This window comes from Ailuropoda melanoleuca, chromosome 20 (assembly GCF_002007445.2).
Source record: "Ailuropoda melanoleuca isolate Jingjing chromosome 20, ASM200744v2, whole genome shotgun sequence".
In the NCBI taxonomy this organism is placed as follows: Eukaryota; Metazoa; Chordata; class Mammalia; order Carnivora; family Ursidae; genus Ailuropoda; species Ailuropoda melanoleuca.
Genome location: NC_048237.1, coordinates 30,713,394 through 30,736,133, shown reverse-complemented (window position 1 = coordinate 30,736,133; position 22,740 = coordinate 30,713,394). Strand labels below are relative to the sequence as shown.

Here is a 22,740-nt window from a genome sequence, read left to right as displayed (position 1 = left end):
GCACTAGCTCTCACCTGGGGCAGTTACTTCAGCTGCCTGTGCCTTGGTTTCCCCTTCTGTAAAACCGGACAAGGGGAGGGTGAGCATTAAATAATACAAATGCAGTTCTTAGAACCATGTGTGGCATGCAGCAAGCACTGCGCAAACGTTTGCTACTCTTACTTGGATGACAGGAGGTCAGAAATGCTTTTTTAGGGGCGCCTGGGTGGCACAGTGGTTAAGCGTCTGCCTTCGGCTCAAGGCGTGATCCCTGCGTTATGGGATCGAGCCCCACATCAGGCTCCTCCGCTATGAGCCTGCTTCTTCCTCTCCCACTCCCCCCTGCTTGTGTTCCCTCTCTCGCTGTCTCTATCTCTGTCAAATAAATAAATAAAATCTTAAAAAAAAAAAAAGCTTTTTAAAAAAGAAGACTTCCCATGAAAAGAGATTTGAAAAAATTGTCAGGAACCAGTGGGTGGAAGAGAAGGCACTCCAGAAAGAGGGAGGCAAAGGCCACACAACACGGGCACGGAGGGAGCAGCAGGGAGCACCCCCGGCGGCCACCTGTGGCCCAGAGCCTCCGGCCGGCCCCCTATGCCCCCAGGGAATAGACGCAGTTCTCAGCGGCTGTAAAGAACAGATCTGCCTGTCCAAAAGGTCACTCACTACAGAAGTGTGGAGGATGGACTGGATGGGTTCAAGATGAGCGGTGGGGGAGACCGGGGGAGCTCGCTCTCCAGGCAAAGGGGGGGCACCTCAGCACAGATTATCAGCGCCAACAGCCACCACAGAGCTAGCAGACGCTGGGGACTTAGCTCCTGATCCGGGGAAGACAGATTCACGTGCCTGGCTTTACCGTCTGCATAGGAGGAGGCTTTCCAGGGACAGGGGATGTAGGAGAAATGGCAAGATTCGGGGGAAAGGACAGGAGGTTCAGTTTTGGGTGTGAGGGCTCTGTCACGGTTGTGCCCAGGAGCCACATGTGGCTGTGGATCGGGCTCAGAGAAGCACGTCTGCGACTTCCCAGCATCTGGGTGAAGCCCCAGGAGTGGACGAGACTGCCCAGTCAGTCTTCTCTACAACTGTGTTCATCACCTAAAATACGCTGATTGGCTACATCGTCTGTGACCTTCTCCAGGTGGGACAATTTGAGGGTGGAGCCCTGGGCCTCGTGTTCACTGCTGGGTTCTCAGCTCCTACCCCTGTTGGGTCAGAATGGCTATGCAGTCACGGGCTGCTGCAGGGCGCTGGGCCGCTCCTATCCACACTTGGTTCTCTCAATCGTTCTCTAAGATACTCTAAGTGCTACTGCGTATGGCAGCCACGACCCCGTCTACACCCTGACTTCAGAACCGCTGGTAGACAGTGGCTGCTCAAACAGCAGCCTGTTTTCTCTCTTCCTGAACGGTTCTCACTGCGCTCTCTCAGCTGTGAACACAATGCTGTTTTTCTGCTGACGGTGTGTGGGAGGTGGCGTGGTAAAGACGCCACTGTGCAGAGGCCCAGGCTTGGATTTTACTTTTAAAATTCTACCAGGAAAAAAAAAAAAAAGGCAAGGAGAAAGCATGAGGAATCGACAGTAATATTATAGAAGTAAAACATTTAAAACATAACGGCCCCTACCAGTCAGACAGCGAAGGTTAGGGTAGAGAGTTCAAATCCCCACCCACCACTTAGAAGCAAGTACCAACTTTTTAAAGCCCTGGTTTTCTCATCTGTCAATGGGGACCATGACACTGAGCTCATGAGCTTGCTCTGAGCGCTGCCTGACCGAGACTTAATGTGAAGCACTTGGTAGAGTCTGTATGTAACACTATGGTTATTTTTATAGTACCTAAAATTAGGTAAGGACATTAACTTAGCTGAATTTACTAAATTTTACAGAGCCAGTATAATTTAATTAAAAACCCCAAATAGAATTTGATCATTCTATATTTAGGATAGATCTAGTAGATTTGTGTCTAGTACACTCACCTTTATAATGTTCTCAACTAGGTAAAGGATAGGATCCAACTCGAAGTCTCTTCACCTTTTTATTCAGGGGGTTCAGCTCCTGAAAGGGCGTTTCCCCCACATTTAAATAATTAAGTTGATCAAGGACAAAGCTTGCTGTGGTGATGAGAAACCACGGTAGTTGTGAACACATCGGTACGTTGACTCACACTCAATGCTGAGTGTGCTAATACGAAACCTTCTATAGCACTAGTTCCACACTGAGAACAGGAGGCGTCCACTACTTTTATAATATTCTGGATTTCTAGCAGATCACGTTATTCTCCATGTTTCTGTATTAAACTGCAAACGCAGAGCACTGCCAGAGACCGTTCCCTAAATCTAGTTTCCAGACAGACCGTTTACCTCAATGCTGCCAGTCACACGTACACAACCAGAGTCGGAAATGGAAACCTAAGCTCCAAGAATCAGCAGGTGTTCCCCTCAGACAAACTTCCACTGGTTAACAAGAGGGGGCTGCAGGGAAGCTGGGTCCTCTCACCCCCACGGTGTCTCCCACAGTGTAAAATCAGATCGACGGGAACTCAGACACCTTTACTGTAGGCCAGGACCGTCATACACTATCGAACAGTACAGCACAATTTGGGGCAGATCTAAGGGTCTCTTATAGGGACTAACTTTAAAATTAGTTGAGATTTAACAGAACCCATGAGCACAGGCTATTTTGGGAGTCCTTTCTTCTCAGGAGCCCTGCCCCCTCTGGCGCACACAGCTGCCTAAGTGGGGTCACTGCGCAATCACCGAGGGTGGGCAAGAAACTCATCCTATAAATGTGCCCTTTGAGACAGACAAGCCCTTCTCGGACTCCAGTGAATGCTTTCTATTTCCCAGGGAAACAAATGCTCTGGGGTAGACCCTCCCAGGTGAGGGCCGGGTGCTGCTCCCCACAAGATGATACCAAGTGGCGGCTTGGGAGTCTAGACTCAGGGAGGACGGCCTTTCAATCCCATCTGTGGCCTTCTTATTCTGGGACCCTGGGCAATACCTAACCTCTCTATGCCATACCTTCCTCATCCATACAATGGGCAGGATTCCACTTCCCTGACAAAGCTGCTCACATTTCATGAGCTGAGGCCTCTGAAATATTAACGTAACGCCTGCACCCAGCCACGATTTCTCCTGACTTCTGTTGCCATCAGAAAGACTGATAAGCAGTTCAGCCGACCTAGGTCAGTTTTATATAAAGTGATCCAGTGATCAGAAACAAAGTTATTTGGAAAAACTGCTTTCACGGTCTGTTCCCTATTTACAGTCTCCTGAGAAGTGTTTAAACAGAGGTTATCGTATTTGCTCTGGTCTTTCTTAGAAAACACTTCTCATGTTTACTCAGCCGGGATGCTCTACCATTGGGCTTTATTGTAAAATGCAGAAGCTGTACTTGTACTCAGTAATGGTGTAAAATAGAAATCACAGTTCCCTACAAACATTGAATAGAGTCTAGCAAACCAGGTTAGTACAACAGTCCTACCTTCACCCCCAACCTCCCGCCACCGCCATCTTCTTTTTCCATCTCAGTAATAGTGCTTATCATCTCGCTGAAAAAAGCTAGATCACTCTACACTTTTCTAGGGGGGTTCTGAAGAAAACATTTGTTCTCTCTTGTTCTAGCTTCTATCTACCAATTGATTAAAAGCCCTGGAGCCGAAAATTTACTCAGAAACTTCTGGCACTGTACCACACCGGCAATATCAGATACCCAAAACTGCCCGTTGAAGGGCTTATAATTATTCTCCACAGAAGAAAGAGTTAAAAAGCCAACTGCGTTAGGACATTTGGGATAAGTAGGGGTATTTATAGGAAAATATTAACATGCCAAGTCAATGCCCTCTATGATTTCAAGTAAAAAGTTTTATGATTTTGGTGATTTATATAGGGAATTATGTATTAATTTCTTACTGTGAACTCAAGGGAAGAAAAGCTAACTTAATTATCTTTTAGTTCCACAAAGTCTAGTAAATAATTCTGTAATTCATAATTTTCACTAATAAAGTCTTGGACAGTTCAGGATTTTTCCAAATTAGTGAAGTTTTACACCAAAAATGTTTGTCTCTCAACGTGAATTTAAGCAGAATTTTGTTCTGAAGCATATAATAAAAGATAGCTATTAAGGTTGTAAGGAGCAAAAAAATAATTTTCTTCTACTATGGGAAAAGCTTAATCACGGAAGGAAATAAGTCCATTTCTTTAGCATTTTCAGGGGCTTAGGGAATTCGCCTTCTGCTGTGTCAATAGTCCACAGCATGGGTACCTCCACAAAGGTTCTGGATTTCAGGGGAGGAAAAGGACAGTCCTTGAGCTAGGCTTTTGTAGTGTGGTACATATTCCAGAGTGAAGACCACTCACCAGCTTTCCTCTTTGCTGGGCTGACCTGGTTTCTCGCAGGGTGTACACGTCTCCACAGACAGAGATCTCACGCCAGACCCCAGGCTGGGACTCCTCAGTGAAGCCCCCTCGGGGATGCATCACTAGGACGCCGTTCGTAGTGAGCCCGTCCATGTGGCCATCGGGGTTTTTCCATTTTGCTGCCTTTTCCTGGAGAGCATACCACAGAACAGAAAAAGCATGCTAAGATTATGTTCAAAATGAAGGGATTCCAGAATCTCTTTAAAATATCCAGTACAGGCAGAAGGAAGGAAAGTGATGAATTTTCATTTTCTATTTAAAGCTAATAATCAGAAGGATAAAATATGCAATTATTCTGATAACATGAAAGTGCTAAAATGTATGAATGATTTATCATTGGATATGCATTATATTCATCTTGGGAGCTTAAAAAAAAGAAAGAACCTGATGCCTGAGCCCTTCCCTCAGAGATTTTTTTTTTCTAACCATTCCCCTTACCCTGGGGAGATTCCAGGAATCTAGTATGTGTCCTTCGGTTCTATTTGTGCAATCCTTTTGCCTCTTAGGTACCAGTGCTTTACATGTAATTATTATCTGGGAAGTATACAGAAGGAAGGGGAAAAAAAGGAATCTTTATTAAACATACAAAATTTTTAAAAATGTGAGGCTAACAAGTTGTGGCCAGTATGTCTTCATAAACATTAATGTCTATATCCTCAAAGATGGAAGGTAAAGACAGCTTGATACAACGGCAGGACAAACACTCCTGGATGCCTGTGCCAGTGATCTCTTTCTTGATGACAGAGCCACCTATTGCCCACATGACTCAGGAGTCAATTCTGATTAGGAGAAGCCCTCTTGCCAGTGACTGAGCTCTGGCCAATGAGACATGAGTGGGTCTTCTAGGAGCCTTCCTGGTAAGGTTCCTTTGCTCTAAAAAGAGAACAGGAAAGGGGAGTGACATCAGCCTCCCAGCGGCAGGGGTCATTCCTTTTTCCTTGCTCCTTAGACTTACAACTAATCAGACATCCATAACCAAAAAAGCATGGCTGCCTAGCATCCAGATCACCTGAGAGAGAGCCATATATCCATGCCCCTGAAAGTGGGTGCGTTGCACCACAGAGGACGCAAGCAGAGGGGAGTTGCTGGGGAGTGAGAGGTGACAAAGGCAGTGGCTGATGGGCAGGGAGCTAGGGTGACCTTATCTGACAAAGGAGGTGGAAGGTGAACGTGAGTGGGGGTCTGCCCCACACATGTTTTGTAGCTGGAAGGACCCACTGCTGTCTCTGAGGAAAGACTGCAGTGCGTGGGGGAAGGGAAGTAGGCAGAGAACTTCAGGGAAGTGTCTCCTACTGTCTGCCCCAGTGTTTTGGTCCATGGACTTCTGGGACCACCCTCCATCCCCCATGCCAACTTGAGGATCCCCCTACCAGGCTGTGGGCACAAAGTCCCAAGAACTAAGTACACACCTCCCCCAACTCTGCTGCACTCCCCAGTCCTTCTCCTTTGGCGCCCACTCCCAACCTCTGTGAAAAGTGAGCCCCTATCCTCTAAAAGAAACCAAAAATGTGTGCTATAGTGCCACCTTCTGGAAAATAAAAGGCTCCTAACCACCAATATGTTAAACTTAGAATCAAAGTAAACGGAACCTTGCCTAAATAGGGTGTTCCCTACTTCAAATGTGAGGACGGAGGCACTTTTAATCAAACGTCATGTAGAATCACAATAATAGAGTATCACAAAAAGAAAATGACAATTATCCAGCAACAGAACCCAAAGACATGGATTATTGCAATCTGATAAAGAATTCAAAACAACTGTTGTGAAGAAATTTAATGAGCTACAAGAAAACTCAGAAAGGCAATACAGTGGCCTCAGAAAGAAACTGGACAAACAGAAGGAATACTTTACCAAAGGCACCGAAATTCCAAAAAAAGAACCAAACAAGTTCTGTGTCTGAAGAACTCAATAAATGACATGAAGAATGCATTAGAATGCACTGGAAATAGAGCAGATCAGATGGAAGAGAGAATCAGCAAGCTGGAAGACAGGAACACAGAAATGATTCAGGTGGAAGAAAAGAGAGAACTAAGATTTAACTAAGATTTAAGAAGTGAAGAAACACTACAAGAGCTAGCAGACTACATTAGAAAAGCCAACATAACAATAATGAATTTCTAGAAGGAGAAGAACGGGAGAAAAGAACAGACAGCATATTTAAAGAAATAATTCCTGAGAACTTCCAAAACTTGGGGAAGAACCGGTTATACAAAGTCCATGAAGCAAACAGAACACCTTATTATCTCAATGCAAGATCTTCTCCAAGACACATTATATTGAAACTATTAAAAGTCAATGATAAAATTTTAAAGGCAGCTGGGGGGGGTAAGATTGTAATCTTTGTAATCTGCAAAGGAATCCCCATCTGGCTAGCAAATTTCTCAGATAAAAACTGCCAGTCAAGAATATTCTACCCAGCAGAGTTATGTGTCAGATATTGAAGGATAATTAAAGGCTTTCCCAAACAAGAGCTGAGGGACTTCATCATCCCTAGATCTGCCTTACAAGAAGTGCTGAAAGGAGCTCTTCAAGTGGAAATGAAAAGACAGAGGTACACAAAATTCTGATTAAAGTGACAGAATCAGAAACCGCAACTCTATAACAGTATATTGAACTCTAAACTCCCAATGATAGCATAAAGGTTAAAGGCAAAGAGCATTAAAAATACCTGTAATAAATAGTAAAAATAACTACAGCTACTACAATGTGGTAACAAAATCACAGCATAAAGAGAGATAATTTGTGATATTAAAAATATAAAAGGAAAAGAGTAAAAGGATGGAATCTTTATAGGCAAATGAAGATAAACTGCTATCAGCAGAAAAAGGACTATTTTATCTATGAGTTTTATGTAAACTTCATAATTACAAAGCAAAAATCTAGAGCAGAGACATAAAACATTAAAAGCAGGGGAAACTGAGAAAAAAGGACCATGGAAAACCACCAACATACAAAGGCAGGTAGAAATGGAAGGAAAAAGAAACAATGGAGAGACAAAATAACCAGAAGGCAAAGGACAAAATGGCAGTACGTTCTTACATATCAACAATCACACTAAATGTAAATGCACTGAACTCACCAAAAGGCATTGAGTGGCTGCATGGATTAAAAACAACAACAAAAGACCCAACTATATGCTGCCCTACAGGAGATTCATCTCAGCTTTAAAGACACACGTAGGCTCTAAATGAAAGGATGGAAGATGATATTCCAAGCAAACAGAATCCAAAAGAAGGCTGGGATAGTCATATCAGACAAAATAGATTTCAAGCCAAAAAGGGTAATAAGAGACAAAGTCATTACATAATCATAAAAAGGTCAGTACATCAAGAAAACAACGATTATAAATATATATGTGCCCAACATCTAAGTACCAAATTATATTAAGCAAATAATAACAGATCTAAAAGAGAAATGGACTACAATATAATGATTGTAAGGGACTTCAATACCCCGCTGTCAGCAATGGATAGTTTTTCAGACAGAAAATCAACAAGGAAACATTGGAACTGAACCACACTTTAGAACAAATGGACTTAATAGACATATAGAGAACATTCTATCCAACAATAGCAGAACAACAATTTTCTCAAGTGCACTGGAACATTCTCCAGGAGAGATAGGATAGGCCACAAAACAAATTTTAGCAAGTTTAGGATGACTAAAATCATATCAACTATCTTCCCTGACCACAGTGATATTAACTAGAAAGTGACAATGAAAAGGAAGTGAGAAGATCTACAAATATGTGGAAACTAAACTCCCTTTTAAACAACCATTGTGTCAAAGAAGAAAAGGGGAAAAATTTTCTTGAAACACCTGAAAATGAAAACACAACATATCAAATATTGTGGGATACAACACAAGCAGTTCTGAGAATCACATAGCAATAAACATGCATATTAAAAAATTAGAAAAGTCTCAAATAAACAACCTAACTTTACACTTCAAGGAACTAGAAAAAGAAGAATAAAGTGAGCCCAAAGTTAGCAGAAGGAAGGAAATAAGGATCCAAGCAGAAATAAATGAAATAGAGACCGGAAAAACAACAGAAAAGATCGATGAGACTAAGAGCTGTTCTTCAAAAAGATACACAAAATTGACAAACCTTTAGCTAAACTAAGAAAAAAGAAGACTAAAAATTAGATATCAAAGAGAAGACATAATACCTGGTATTACAGACATACACAGAATCATGAAAGACTACTAGAATGTAGAAGAAATAGATACATTTCCAGAAACACACATTTACCAAGATTGAGGAAGAATCAGAAAATCTGAACATATTATCATATGGTTTCTCTCATCTATGGAACATAAGAACTAGGAAGATCAGTAGGAGAAGAAAGGGATAAAGAAAGGGGGGGTAATCAGAAGGGGGAATGAAGCATGAGAGACTATGGACTCTGAGAAACAAACTGAAGACTTCAGAGGGGAGGGGGGTGGGGGAATGGGATAGGCTGATGATGGGTGGTGGGAAGGGCACGTATTCCATGGTGCACAGGGTGTTATATGCAACTAATGAATCATCGAACTTTACATCAAAAACCAGGGATGTACTGTATGGTAACTAACATAATAAAATATTAAAAAAATAATTAAAAAAAAAAAAGAAAATATGAACAGCCCAATGAGTAAAGAGATTGAATCAGTAGTTAAAAAAAAAAAAAAATCCCAAGAAAATTCCAGGACCAGATGGCATCAACTAGAGAATTCTACCAAACATTTAAAGAAGAATTAACACCAATCCTCCTCAAACTTTTTCAAAATATTGAGAAGGGACATTTCCAAACTCATTCCTCTGATACCAAAGCCAGATAAGGGTACAAGAAAATTATATACCAGTATTCCTGATAAATGTAGACATTAAAATTCTCAACAAAATATGAGCAAATCAAATTCAAGAACACACTAAAAGGATTATATACCACGAGCAAGTGGGACTTCCCCTGGGATGCAAGGATGGTTCAATGTATGCAAATCAATAAATGTAATACATCATAACAATAAAATGAAAGTTAATCACATGATCATCTCAGTAGTCACAGAGAAAGCATTTGACAAAATACAACGTCCTTTCAGAATAAAAACCCTTAACAGATTGGCTACAGAAGGAATATACCTCAACATAATAAAGGCCATATATGACAAACCTACAGCTGACATCATACTCAATGAAGAAAGACTGCAAGTGTTTCCTCTAAGATCAGAAACAAGACAAGGATGCCCACTCTCACCATTCCTATTCAATATAGTGCTACATGTCCTAGCCAGAGCAATTAGGCAGGATAAAGAAATAAATGGCATACAAGCTGGAAAGAAAGAAGTAAAACTACTGCTTAGCACTATTTGCTAATGATATGATCTTCTATATTGAGAATCGCAAGGAATCAGTCAAAAAGCTGTTGGAATTAACCGTTTCAGTAAAGTGGCAGGACACAAAACCAACACAGAGAAGTAAGTTGCATTCCTTTACACTAATGATGAGGCATTTGAAAAAGGCCTAGAGAAAACTATCCCATTCACAACAGCATCAAAAACAGTAAAATACTTAGAAATAAATTGCACCAAGGAAGCGAAAGAGCTATACAATGAGAAGTACAAACTTTGCTGAAATTGAAGACACAGACAAATGCAAACACACCCCATGTTTATGAATCAGAAGAATGTTGTTAAAATGGCCATACTACCCACCATCCATCTACAGATTCAACATAATCTCCAGCAAAATATTGAAAGAATTCTTCACAGAAATAGAATAATCCTAAACTTTATGTGCCATCACAAAAGACCCCAAATAACCAAAAAAAAAAAACCCAAAAAAACCCAAAAAACCAAAAACAAAACAAAAACCAAAAAAACAAAAAACAACTACAATATGATCCAGCATTTCCATTCTAGGGCACACAGTCAAAGGAAATGAAAACATGATTTCAAGGAGATATATGCACTCCCATGTTTACTGCATTATTCCCAACAGCCAAGACAAGGAAGCTACCCCAACGCCCATCAATGAATGAATGGATAAAAAAGACACCGTACATATTATCCTTCCATTTGCCAAAACATAGATGGACCTTGAGTGTAAGACTCCTTATACTAAGCAAGTTAAGTCAGAGAAAATATGATATCACGTATATGTGGAATCTTAAAAAGTTAAGCCTATGAAAAACAGAGTAAAAGGATAGTTACTGGGGATGGGATGGTGGGTGAGGGGGACAGAGAGAGTGGTAAGATTGATGGTGTTTAAGGGTACAAGCTTGTAATGAGCAGTGAATCAGCCATGGAGATCTAATGCACCGTGTTATGAACAGAAACCACAGTCCTGTACTTGAATTGGGCAATGTGGTAAATCGTGCTATGCTGGCAGTCATGTTACAACATGTAAGTACATCACGGTTAGATGGCTGTACACCTGACACGCAGTTGCATGTCCAATTTATTCAATGACAAAAGTAATTTAAAAAAAACAACAGAGATAAGGAAGAAACAGTGCCTCTGTGACGTCTTCCTCAGCTGGAAGTCGTCGTGTGGCAGGGGATGTAGGAAGTGCAGGAGCCACCTCTCATCCCTCGGGCAGCCTGAGGGAGCAGGCGGCAAGACAGAAGGAACCTACTTCCCCGGATGTCACAGAATCCCTGACCGACCCAACCCCGGAGCTGTCGTCTTTGATACATGAAATAATACATTTTTATTACTGTTTAGGCTGTTTTAAAAAAAGATTTTTTATTTAAGACAGAGGAAGTCAGCGTGAGAGCGAGAGCACGCACACGAGCTGGGGGGAAGGGCAGAGGGAGAAGCAAACTCCCTGCTGAGCAGGGAGCCCAAGGGGGGAGGGGCTCCATCCCAGGACCCTGAGATCATGACCTGAGCTGAAGGCAGCCGCTTAACCGACTAAGTCACCCAGGTGCCCCTGTTTAGGTCATTTTTTAAAGGCCATTTGAATTTTATCCCCCCTGCAAAAACATCCTGATTAAAAAAAAAAAAAACAACTGTATTAAAATTGGATATTCACCAAAACTCCTGGGTTTCACTGACATGGAAAACTTATGAAGCCAGAAATTTTTAATGTGTTTCATTCTCTGTGATATCACATCTATAATACCTGACATGGAACACAGCAAACACAATGAAAATTTTTTGAATGAATGTCACTTTTTCCTTTGAACTCTACGTAGATTTGACCATTTATTTTCCCCACTGAAATAAACCCCCTTAAAATCTACTATAAATACATTCAGTGCAATGTTAATACACATTTAAAAAAATAAATACTGTACATACGTATAATACAGCAAACATAACAAGTACCAAGTAATGACTTAGTTATTTTTAGATTCTTAATAACAGCCTTTCATACTCCACATCTGAAAACTAAAATCTCCAAATCTAAGTAGAGGCATTGTGGAAAGCCAATCTTTGGCCACAGTTAAATGTTAGATCTGATAATAGTGGGCGTTTTTCTTGAAACAATGTACTTAGTCATAGTACTTACTCCAAGAAATATGTTTTTGGAGGAGTCGAATCCGGCTGCGAATATCCGTGCAGTGTAAGGTTCATTCCTGTCACAGACAATCCTGCAGGCAAACCTGGAGATGGTGCTTTGTGTGATCTGGGCCTCATCGTTGTTCTGACTGCCAGAAATCGTGTCTGTAACAACGAAGTCGATAGGGCTTTCTGTTGATCTGCCCACCTAAATAAACCAAACGTACCATGATTCGTCTGAAAAATATGTCACCATATTTTGTTCACATGGAATGAGTGTTCGGGATCCCTTTAATATTTATCATCTCTGCTCTGAGGGTAAGAATTTAATGAAAAAAATTTAGTTCTGTTCCTTTTCTTAACTGAGGGAGGTATTAGAATAACCAATCATCAGATTTTAAATATTAAGAGAAAAGCTAAATTTTTTATTCTGGAGAAAAACATTAGCTCTTGCCCCCCTCCCCCAACAGATTGTAGCTCTTGGATCAGGTGAAAACATTACTTTAACAGCAAATTATTCTCCACCCCACCCACCCTGCCCCCATATTTCCAGCTGGAAAAAACCAAGATTTTAAAGAAAGCCAACAGACAAAGGAACTCTTGCCCAGCAGCAGGGCTTGGTTTCCCCACCAAGTAAATCCACCAGTGACTCATGGCATTCAGCAAGATTAGCCCTAACCCAGACACAGATGAGAATGACGTGAAGGGCAATAAAAGTCAGCCCAAAGTTTGGGATGCAGTAAGATGAAAGGTTCAAAAAACTGGTCTTAACATTTCAATATTGGATTAAAAAAAATCTCTCTTGGGAAAGTCTAAAAAGCTGCCAGTAATATTATGTTGACTTACTTTCTTTGGTAAGATTAAATGCTTCCAGAAGGAATATATTTCATTTGGAAGATCTCACAGTTCTAAAAAAGGTTTTCATATTCAATAAATACCAGTAAGACAGGTACTGCTCTGTCCTGTAAACTGGGAAGAGTTACGTATCTGTTTACAAATAAAATAAAAATCCTCAAGACAAAATGTCAAAACATTTTTGTGGTGCTGTTCTATGAATCTCTGACCAGAAAACAGTGATACATGTTATTTATACACCACAGAGACTTTTTTAAATTAAAATCATTTATATGTAAACAAATCATTTCTCACTAAATGGGATGTTAATGTTCTTTCCTAACACTAGTGACTTTGATTCGCAAAGTGATGAGGGGAGGGACACAGAAGACCCTCAAAAGTCAGTTTCTCAGGTATCTTTATCCTGATCTCAAAATTCTATCTAAAACATAAGATGTAATATATTTTTCATCCAAATAAAAGTGAAAAAATATATATTATCTTGCATCATTTAGCTCTAAAAATTATTATATTTCTTTTGTAAATCTCACACATTTTCATGCATAGACTATCTCTATTAAACCAACAGACAACAGACGTCTATTTTCCCTCTTTTTTTTATAACCCTTAATTTCTTGTCCTAGTGACATGTGCCTGGAATAAACGAAACCTCTGGGTTCACTGAAACTCATCAATGTGAAGAGATGCGCGCTGCCTACACGTATGCATTTCAGGTTTAGGAAACACAGACTTGTTAAAAAATACAACATAAATCTAAATTAAGAGATATTACAAATCTTACCATACAATTCATTTTTCTAAAGTTGAGAGTCTTCCTTTGGCTAGATTCATTTCAAAGCTGGGTATGTGATTCAGAAGCTGTGATTCAGACTTTTTTTTTTAGTTTTTTTTTTTTTAAAGCTATTCTCTTAGCTATTTTCAAGTATACAATACAGTATTATTAACTATAATCACCATGCTGTACATGAGATCCCCAGAACTTATTCATCTTACAGCTGGAAGTTTGTACTATGTGACCAACACCTCTCTATCTCCCCGCCCCCTCAGCCCCTAGACTACCATTCTAGTCTCTGCTTCTATGGTTTTGATTTTTTTTTTTTTTTAGATTCCACATGTAAGTGATATACAGTATTTGTCTGACTTATTTCACTTTAGAGAGATTTTTTTAAACTAGAAAAGAAAGAAATACTCATTGTAAAATATTTCACAAATACAGAAAAAACAAAAAATAACAAAGGCTACTCGAAACTCAGGAATCAACTTGTCCTGAACCTCTATTCCAATGCAGCTTAGAAGCGAAATATGGAAAGTTCTAAAATTGCCTAGAGCTCTCACAAAGACGTGGTCTCTGACATAATTTCTATCACCTCCATGGAAGAGGGCAAAGAGTCTTCAAGCTCTGTTAGAAGCGCAAAGCTAAAACCACGCTCGAGTAGAATGTCACACAACTGTTACTGTGGACAAAGATTACTCTCTTTGGGAAAGGCCATGTTTATTTCATCCCAATGTATTAAATTAATGTCTTGATGAGTTAATGGAAATGGACATTTTATTCCAACTGGAACACACTGCTAGGATCGATTATTGCAAGTCATGAGACTTATCTGACTAGTCACGTTTGATTTGTTTATCAATTCACTTCCACTTAAATCTAACCTGTAGGGAGCCAGTATAATTTTAAACTTTCGGATACAAACCTCATGTTGATTTTGCCAGGGGGGAAAAAAGTTCTAAGCTACTTTCCTACTGAAAACTCACCCCATCTGCAAAACTTGGAACCCATCCTTTTGGGTATTGGATCAACTCTACCTTATCTTAAGGGCAGTCATGTAGACAAGCCAAGATGGTTCTGAATTCCATATGGTAATCGTACACGGCTGATATTCATATAGTAGCCAGAGGGAGGACTGCACTGACACCACACGCACAACATCACTCAGCACATGGAATTTTACACATATGAGAAAAGTTTGGGTTTGTCTGGTTGTCAGTCCAATTCAATACAGGTAAGATGACAGAGAAGCAGCTGGAAGGGCCTCCCTACTCCTATCCCTGCGTCTGTAACCTTATTTGCTGACTTCCCTCCAATGACAAGGATGGAGTATCGCTGCTACTACCCAAGCCCAATCTCTCTACTGATGCCTGGGGTCTCAGTACTCTTCCCTTCCCAAGGCTTTTGTTCCTGACCCTGTCTCCTCTCTCTCCCAAATCATCCATTTCTCTCTCTATAACTACTGGATCTTATCATCAGCTATCAAACACATTCTGGAGCTTCTCAAACTCTGTGACTCTGTGGGGGTAAAAGGACAAACTTGTCACTGACGCTTTTTAAAAGTACAATCAAAATGAGTATTAGAAAAATGATCATCTGCTTGAAGTTTCAGGTACTAGAAAAAGTGCTGTACATTTCCAAACTTCTCGCAGATTGCCTACTCAGCTCACTCTGCACTGTTAACAGACACTTGGCTGTTCTGCTGAGCACACTTTGAGTAGCATTGTTCTAGACTAGTCTCTCAGCTTTAAAAACACGTTCCTTCACTTGCAAGCAGCCCTCAAGCTACAGCCCCATTTCCCTGATTCACTTAGTGGCCATACTTCTTGAAAAGCCTGTCAGTAGTTACTACCCTCCCATTTCCTTACCCATCCCCTTAACTTCTCTCCTCGGCCCGGCCCAGCGGGAGTTTCTACCCCAGAGCTCCACTGACCCCACTCCTGCAGAGGTTTCCAGGGCTTATAATCCACATTCTAGCATATCTGTACCTGGCATTAGAATAATGAGACTCTTACAGGCTAGTTGGCAAAAAGCCCCCTTTCTTTCGCTTTCTGTCCCCTCCCTAGGTAGTCTCGTCAAATTCCATTATTAGCCAAAAAGCCTTGATCTCTACGCAGAGCTTCAGATGAGCATGCCCAATCTCCACTTGGGTGTCTAATAAGCATCTCAAAATGTAACATGTTCTCCACAGAACCTGGATTCCTCTTCAATCCCTAGATTCCCCAAGTCAATGACTGACATCCAATTTGCTCAAGCTAAAAATCAACACCAAAGAATTATCCTTGATTCTTTACTTTCCTCCACACCCACATTTAACCCTGCCTGTCAACACTCCCCCAACACCGCTTCCATGCTTCCATATCTCCCCACCTTAGTTCCCCCTGCTGGCAGCTCTCAGTTGGACTGCACTACCTTAGTCTCCAGTCTGGTCTCCCTATTTTCACACATGACGTTTCCATTCTTGTCTAGACAGTACTTGAAGATATCTTTAAGAAATATAAATCAGATTATACCTCTCCCTTGCTTAACACCCAAATGTTTTTTACTTGGCCGAAGGGCCCCACCTCTCCAAGCTCATCTCCTTTCACTGACCTCCTCCTTCACTCTACTCCTGCCTGGGGGCCCTGGCACTTCCTGTTGTTCATGCCTTATTTGTGGTCTCTTTCCCTCTTCTGGAATGCAGGCTCCACGAGAGGGAAGCCTGGGCTGCCTACCTCCAGTAACCTGCCTACATAGCAGATGCTCGAGAAATGAAACTGATGAATGGAGGATTATGACCATGACCTTGAACCCTGGGAAAGAGACAGGTATCATGTTTTAAGAAATAACTGTTTAAAAAGTAGATATTCTTTAACATTTTTCTCACCTAGGTGGGTGCTAATAAAACATTATCATCTAAAAGTACTATAAACCAACTAAATTAAAAACCAACCAAACAAAAACCAAAACCGTAAGATCCAGTAGCACCCAGGATCGAAGAGTATGAAACAGCGACGTTTGAGGCCAGTTTCCTTACCCCACGGATCAGGATGGATTTGGCATCACACCTCCCTGCAGGGGCCTTGTAAAACATTTCATCACTTCCTGTGACTAAGTATTTTTTATATTTTACTTTCCCAAAAGTTACGCTCTTTTCCCTGTCCTTTATTTATACCTATTCTAGAAAATAACTATGAAATTGTTGCTATATTAACTCAGACTTCCTCACCCTTAACCCATTTCTTAAATAGGCAATAATATTTCTGAGTTCTGAGCCTACTATCTGTTTCCACCGTGGGAAAGGCAGCACAAGGCCCTTGTTTGGTTCAGTCTGATGTTCTGCTTTTAAATGCTCAATTAACCTGGAAATCATCTTAAAGAATAATGGCTACAACGAACAGACCTCAACACCAAGGTCCATGCTTGAGGAACAGGAATGCTACAGTGCTTTTTGCTCAGTAAACTTTATCAATGGTAGGTTGGGGACATAAAAACTCGTAAGAGGAAGAAAAAATTGAAACAAGCTTGATTTTTCAGGACCTTCTAAGAGTTGTTTAATTCTACTCTGCTTACAGTGATCTGATATTAATCCTCCAGTATGTCCAGTTATTTTGCAAGTGGAATCAGATTATTTTAGTAAAAATGACAAATGTGTTCTGTTTTCTTAGTAAATCTCTAAATCCTTGCTGAATTACCATGCTTCATTTAAAGAAGTCGACCTGGTACTATGTAGGAACGTAGAACTCAGGAGACATAAATCTTAACTTTTGCTACTAAGGCCTTCTCTGCCCTTAGTAGCTAGTCACCGCTCCTTTTAACCTCCGTTTAAGAGGTTAGTGTAGTATAATTCGGTATTTCTCAGGGTGGTCTATGAACCTCTCGGGGTCCCCAAGACCTTTTCTAAGGCTCAGGCCCATGAAGCCAGAATTGCTTTCATAGCAACACAAACTGCCCTCTGCCTTTTGCACTGTACTAACGTTTGTTCTAATGTTATCATCTAACATTAGATGGTAACGATTGCTAGGGCAATCACATGCTTCCGCAGGAATCAAACCAGTGGCGCCAAACTGTACTAATGGCCACTGTGTTCTTTACTGCCATGCACTTGCAGTTAAAAATAATGCCAGTTTCACTGAAGTATGCTTTTGATGAAGTCGTAAAAAATTACCTTTATTAAATATTGAGCCTTTCAAATATTCTATACGATGAAATGGGAAGTATGCAAAAAAGCATTTAGAAGTTTTTAACGGTATGGAGGTTCCTTCAAAAATTAAAAATCAAACTACCGTGAGATTCAGCAATCCTGTTCCTGGGTATTTATCAAAGAAAACCTGAAATCAGGATCTCAAAAAGGGGTCTGCTCCCCACATTCACTGTAGTATTATTTACAATAGCCAAGATACAGAAACAACCTAAATGTCCACCAGTGGGTGAATGGATAAAGAAAATGCGGTAAAAACCTCCAGTGGGATAATATTCAGCCTTTCAAAGAAGGAAATCCTGCCACATGCAACAGCATGGATGAACCGAGAGGACGTGACAAATACTGCAGCATTCCAATTATGTGAGGCATCTAGAACAGTCAAGTTGGGACCGGAGCATGGTGGTTGCCAGGGGCTGGGGGTGGAGGGAAGTGGGAGTCATTGTCCAACAGGTCCAAAGTTTCAGTTCCACCAGGTGAAGAAGTTCCAGAGATGTGCTGTCTAGCACTGTGCTTGTGGTCAAAATACCGCATTGTGCGTTTAAAGTGTCAAGAGGATAGCTCTCACGTGAAGATTCTCATGAATCTTTCATTCACTCCGCACTTGCAGAGATGAGAAGGAAGAAAGTGAGCCACGTGAGTGGAATGTGTACAACAGTGAAGAGTACGCGATCTCTGTCACAACATGTCACTACAGAACAGTGATGAAATTACAGGTGCCTCCGCAGTGACGTGTTGATTTTAAGGTGGTAAAAAATGTACCACAACAACTGTAAAAATTTTTTGATGTGCTTTTTTTGGTGTTGAGAATCTGCTCTCAAGGGTAAAACGTGTAAAAAACTTCATGTAAAAAAAATCTTGTACTAAGTAGAAGATTTATAATTTTGGAAAGTTATTAAAAATTATTATAAGTCCTGTAAAATTATCAGCAGGGATGTGTATGCATATACGTATTTAGGGAGGCATTTTCTCTGGTAGAATGAGAAGAAAAAATATTTAGAATATTATAAAATGGAACTGCATGAGGAGTTAAGCCACTGTTAATATTTTGTCTAAATATGATAAATCTTAATTTTGAGACACTTAAATAATTGTGTCTACATCTATGACTAGGACTCTAGGATTGTTTAGCTTTTTAAATTCATTTTTTATTTATTAAAGATTTTATTTACTTATTTGAGAGAGCGAGAAAGAGGGCGCACGTGCACATGGGAGGGCGTGCAGAGGGAGAGGAAGAAGCAGGCTCCCAGCTGAGCAGGGAGCCCGACGCAGGTCCTGACCCCAGGACCCTGAGATCATGACCTGAGCCGAAGGCAGACATTTGACCGACTGAGCCACCCAGGCGCCCTCTTTAACTTTTTAAAAAATAGCTAACACATTCACATGGTTCAAAAATCATAGTGTGACATACCTCCCCCCTGTGTACCACCTGCCCAATTCTCTTCCTCACAAAGGCAACTGATTTAATAATAATGTCTTATTTATCCTCTTGGAGCTTTTTAATGCACATAAGCATTATTTAAATCATTTAACTATGCTAATATTTAATAATTAATATGCTATTTAATATTTAATATATTTAATAACTTAAATTTATTAACATTTAAGATTAAGTAATCTTAATTGAATATATTATCGATGGCTCAATATAATAATATTAATATTTAATTCATTATGTACGTTTGGAGCTCTTCCCATGTCCCTACATGGAGCTTTTTCTTGTTTGTTTTTATAGCCTTTGGAGGCCTCCCTCCACTGTGTGGCTGTACCTGAATTTACCTAACTGGTCCCCTACTGAACGACATTTACGTTGTTTGCACTCTTTTGGTATTATTTTTTATTTAAATTCAATTAGCAATCTTTTGCTATTAAACTTTGCTTTGAGCAATGGCTTGGTAAAAATATTGTGCATGTATGCAGGGCTATCTCCGGGGTAAATCTCTAGAAACAGAAGAGCTTTAGAAAGAGAAGAGCTGAGTCAAAGAGTGTAAGCGTTTTTCATTTTTCACAGGCATTTCCAAATCACTACCCCACAGAGGTCATAGCAATTTATAGACTAGGAGAGGGTTTCCCCACATCTCTGACAAAACTGTTTGGATTTTTGCCAATCTAATATGTAAAAAATAAGATCTCTGTGATTTGAGTACACATTTCTCTATAAGCCAGGTTGAGCATGTTTTCTTAATTTTCAGAGCTCCTTATTTCCCTTTTTTGATATTATCTAGGATACTGTTCTGACACCTGTTTCAGTATCATTTATCTAATAATTTAACATTCCGTATAGAAATGCAAAACCTCATGGTTCCCAATTTGAGTGTGCTTTTTTTCCTCTATTAGCCTTAATTTTAATTTTCTATTGTTTTAAAGTACCAAATCTTAGATATATTAATTCTCTTCTTAAACTGATGAATTTTCTTGCATTATTACTTCCTTCCTTTTGCTTTCTTTTGATGTATTTCTGGACTTTCCATTACATACCATTAAAACTAGTCACGAACCTGTTCTGTATTTTCTTACTGCCATTTTTTAAAGAGAACTCTTGAGATCAATGTTTAGTCGTTCCCTCCTTCCTTCCATAATGAAAGCACTTCAGATTTTTTTTTACACTTTCTTCTGAGTATGAGGTCAGTGACATCTCATGAGTTTCGCTACATAATGTTCCCATAGTAATTTTTTTAAAAGGCCTAATAATTGCAGTATCGATGTCCTTTCTGATTCAAGTGTTATTTAGAAGTGTTTTAAACATGTTGGCTTTTCAAAGTGGTTGGTTTTTAAAATTTTTATTACTGTTAATAATGTATATTTTTATTGCATTGAGACCCAAGAATATAGCTTTTATAATTTCTGTCTGCAGTTTTAGAATGAAGTTTTTTTCCCCTTAGTCTTTCAAAACCCAAATAGAAATTTGTTTTTATATTATCCTCACCTCTTTCTCCTTGTACATCACAAACACTACTGTCCTAGTTCTGATTACATATCGAAATGCAGAGCTGAAGGAGAGTGTGCAGAAATTTCCATGAAGAAAAGAAAGGTGTGTCATGGGGCTATCACGTACAGCATGGTGCCGACAGTAAACATTACCGCACTGTATGCTGTGAAAGTAGCTAGGAGAGCGGATCTCATCCCAAGACAAAAGCTGTGTAACTCCGTGTGGTGGCAGCTGTTAACTGGCCTTCTGTGGTGATTACTTCGCAACATGTACAAGTATGGAACCATTACATTAGACACCTGAAACTGACGTCATGTTAATGACACTGCATCCACAAGAAAAATAAAGATGTTACCTGAAACATATCCGTATCTTTATCATGTGTGTACTCCACCACCACGGTCTGATTCCTTGACAGAGTGTATGATATACTGTGTTGACCTTTGCAGCTGATAGCCTAATAATGAAATAAACACATATAAAAATTCAATAAAATCCCATTTCAACAACTTAACCACAATTCTGCTCGTAGTTAATAAATATCACTCTACCAGCAAAACCTGTATTGGCCAACTTTTTTTTTTTTTTTTTTTTTTTTAAGAGTCAGAGCTTGTCCCTGGGGTACCTGGGTGGCTTAGTCAAGTGTCTGACCCTTGATTTTGGCTCCGGTCATGAACTCAGGGTCATGAGATGGAGCCCCCACATGTCAGGCTCTGTGGTCAGCGGGGAGTCTGCATGAAGATTCTCTCTCCCCCTCTCCCCCTCTTTCTCTAAATAAATAAAATCTTAAAAAAAAGAAAAAAGAAAAAAAGAACCTGTCCCTGAGATGTGCCCTGAATTAGAGAAGCTAACAGTCACAACTATGGTTTTACGCAACACTCTACGGTAGTATGAACAATATTTAAGTCAAATCAAAGTTAATTCACCAGTTTGCAAGACTTGATTTAGTCATATTTCCGGAAAAACATGTACTTTCTCCATATTACCTTAATTCACTGACTGAATTTTTAGATTAATGGGGTTTATTTTAAAAATTTAAAATTTATTTCAACACTACAGCAGTTAAGTCAATGACATTTTGTCATGTTTTCCCTATGCAGAGATTATAATCTAGTAAAAAAGTCATTGAAAAAATGCAAGTGTTCATACAGATATCTATACAGTATTCTAGCCGCTGATCATCCAAGATTTACATAAGATGTAGAACAGAGTATAAGTAGTTGCTTAACCCAGACATTTACTAAGTTAACAAATAAGGAAGCTAAGTTAATTTTATCTTTTCTATTTTTAGACTAAAGCTAATAGCCTTTTTCATAGAACCTAAAACCCAGTAATACAATATTCTTATTTTCTCCATAATGAGATATTTGAACATATCTTAAGCTGTGGTCACACACTTTTAATACTTCTAAATTAACGAAGAAGTTTATTTAAATTGTACTCCAAATTATTTCAATTACATTTTATCCATTTCACTTCAGCCTAATTTATCTTCATTTCTACTCCTTTACATTAAGTATAATAAATAAAATTTTAATGAGTCTTTCTATTAAACATTTATTGAATAATGACACTGTATGAAGACCAAGAAAGCATTTGGAAGTAGCTGGACATATAAAGCATGTTAATGAAAATGTACTCTGAACACTTGTATTTGACTAATATAATTGCTTAGAGCAAAAAGTAGTATAACATTCCAAATCAACTTTGAAGTTAGCCTGCTTAATCTCATGGTTATTTAATCATCTGCCCTGAGGAACTTAGTGACTGTTTTGTTCCACGTGCTTCATTAAGACAATACAAGTATTAGAAATACTTTAAATATTTAATATGGCCAGAAATCTAAGAAAGACTTCTTAGACTACTCAACTCAACTAACAAAAATAGTCTTAAATTTTCATTGGTCTGAGTCAGATAAATTGAACGGTATTGATATAAGTGACATTTTTTGAAAGCCAAACTAATAGCTATTTTCAAGATAAATGGATATTTATATTACAGTTAAGTGAAAACACCCACTGCAAGAAAAATAATTTTATTAAACTCGAACTTATAAAACTAACAATCGGGGGCGATTACTTATAGTTTTAGGTTTCCTTAAAAAGTGTCTATTGCATTTAAAAG

At 39.5% G+C, this 22,740-nt stretch overlaps 1 protein-coding gene across 3 annotated transcripts in view; it reads right to left on the bottom strand.

Moving 5' to 3' along the window:
- The window catches only part of PELI2 (pellino E3 ubiquitin protein ligase family member 2), a 173,032-nt gene that overhangs the window by 5,896 nt on the left and 144,396 nt on the right, over positions 1 to 22,740 (bottom strand). For all 3 annotated transcript variants that reach the window (XM_034648627.1, XM_019807336.2, XM_034648628.1), the window contains 3 exons: positions 20,972 to 21,073; positions 11,891 to 12,088; positions 4,336 to 4,524 (listed from right to left, as the gene is read on the bottom strand). In XM_034648627.1, the coding sequence (XP_034504518.1) occupies positions 4,336 to 4,524; positions 11,891 to 12,088; positions 20,972 to 21,073 (489 nt within the window). The remainder of the gene's footprint in view (positions 1 to 4,335; positions 4,525 to 11,890; positions 12,089 to 20,971; positions 21,074 to 22,740) is intronic.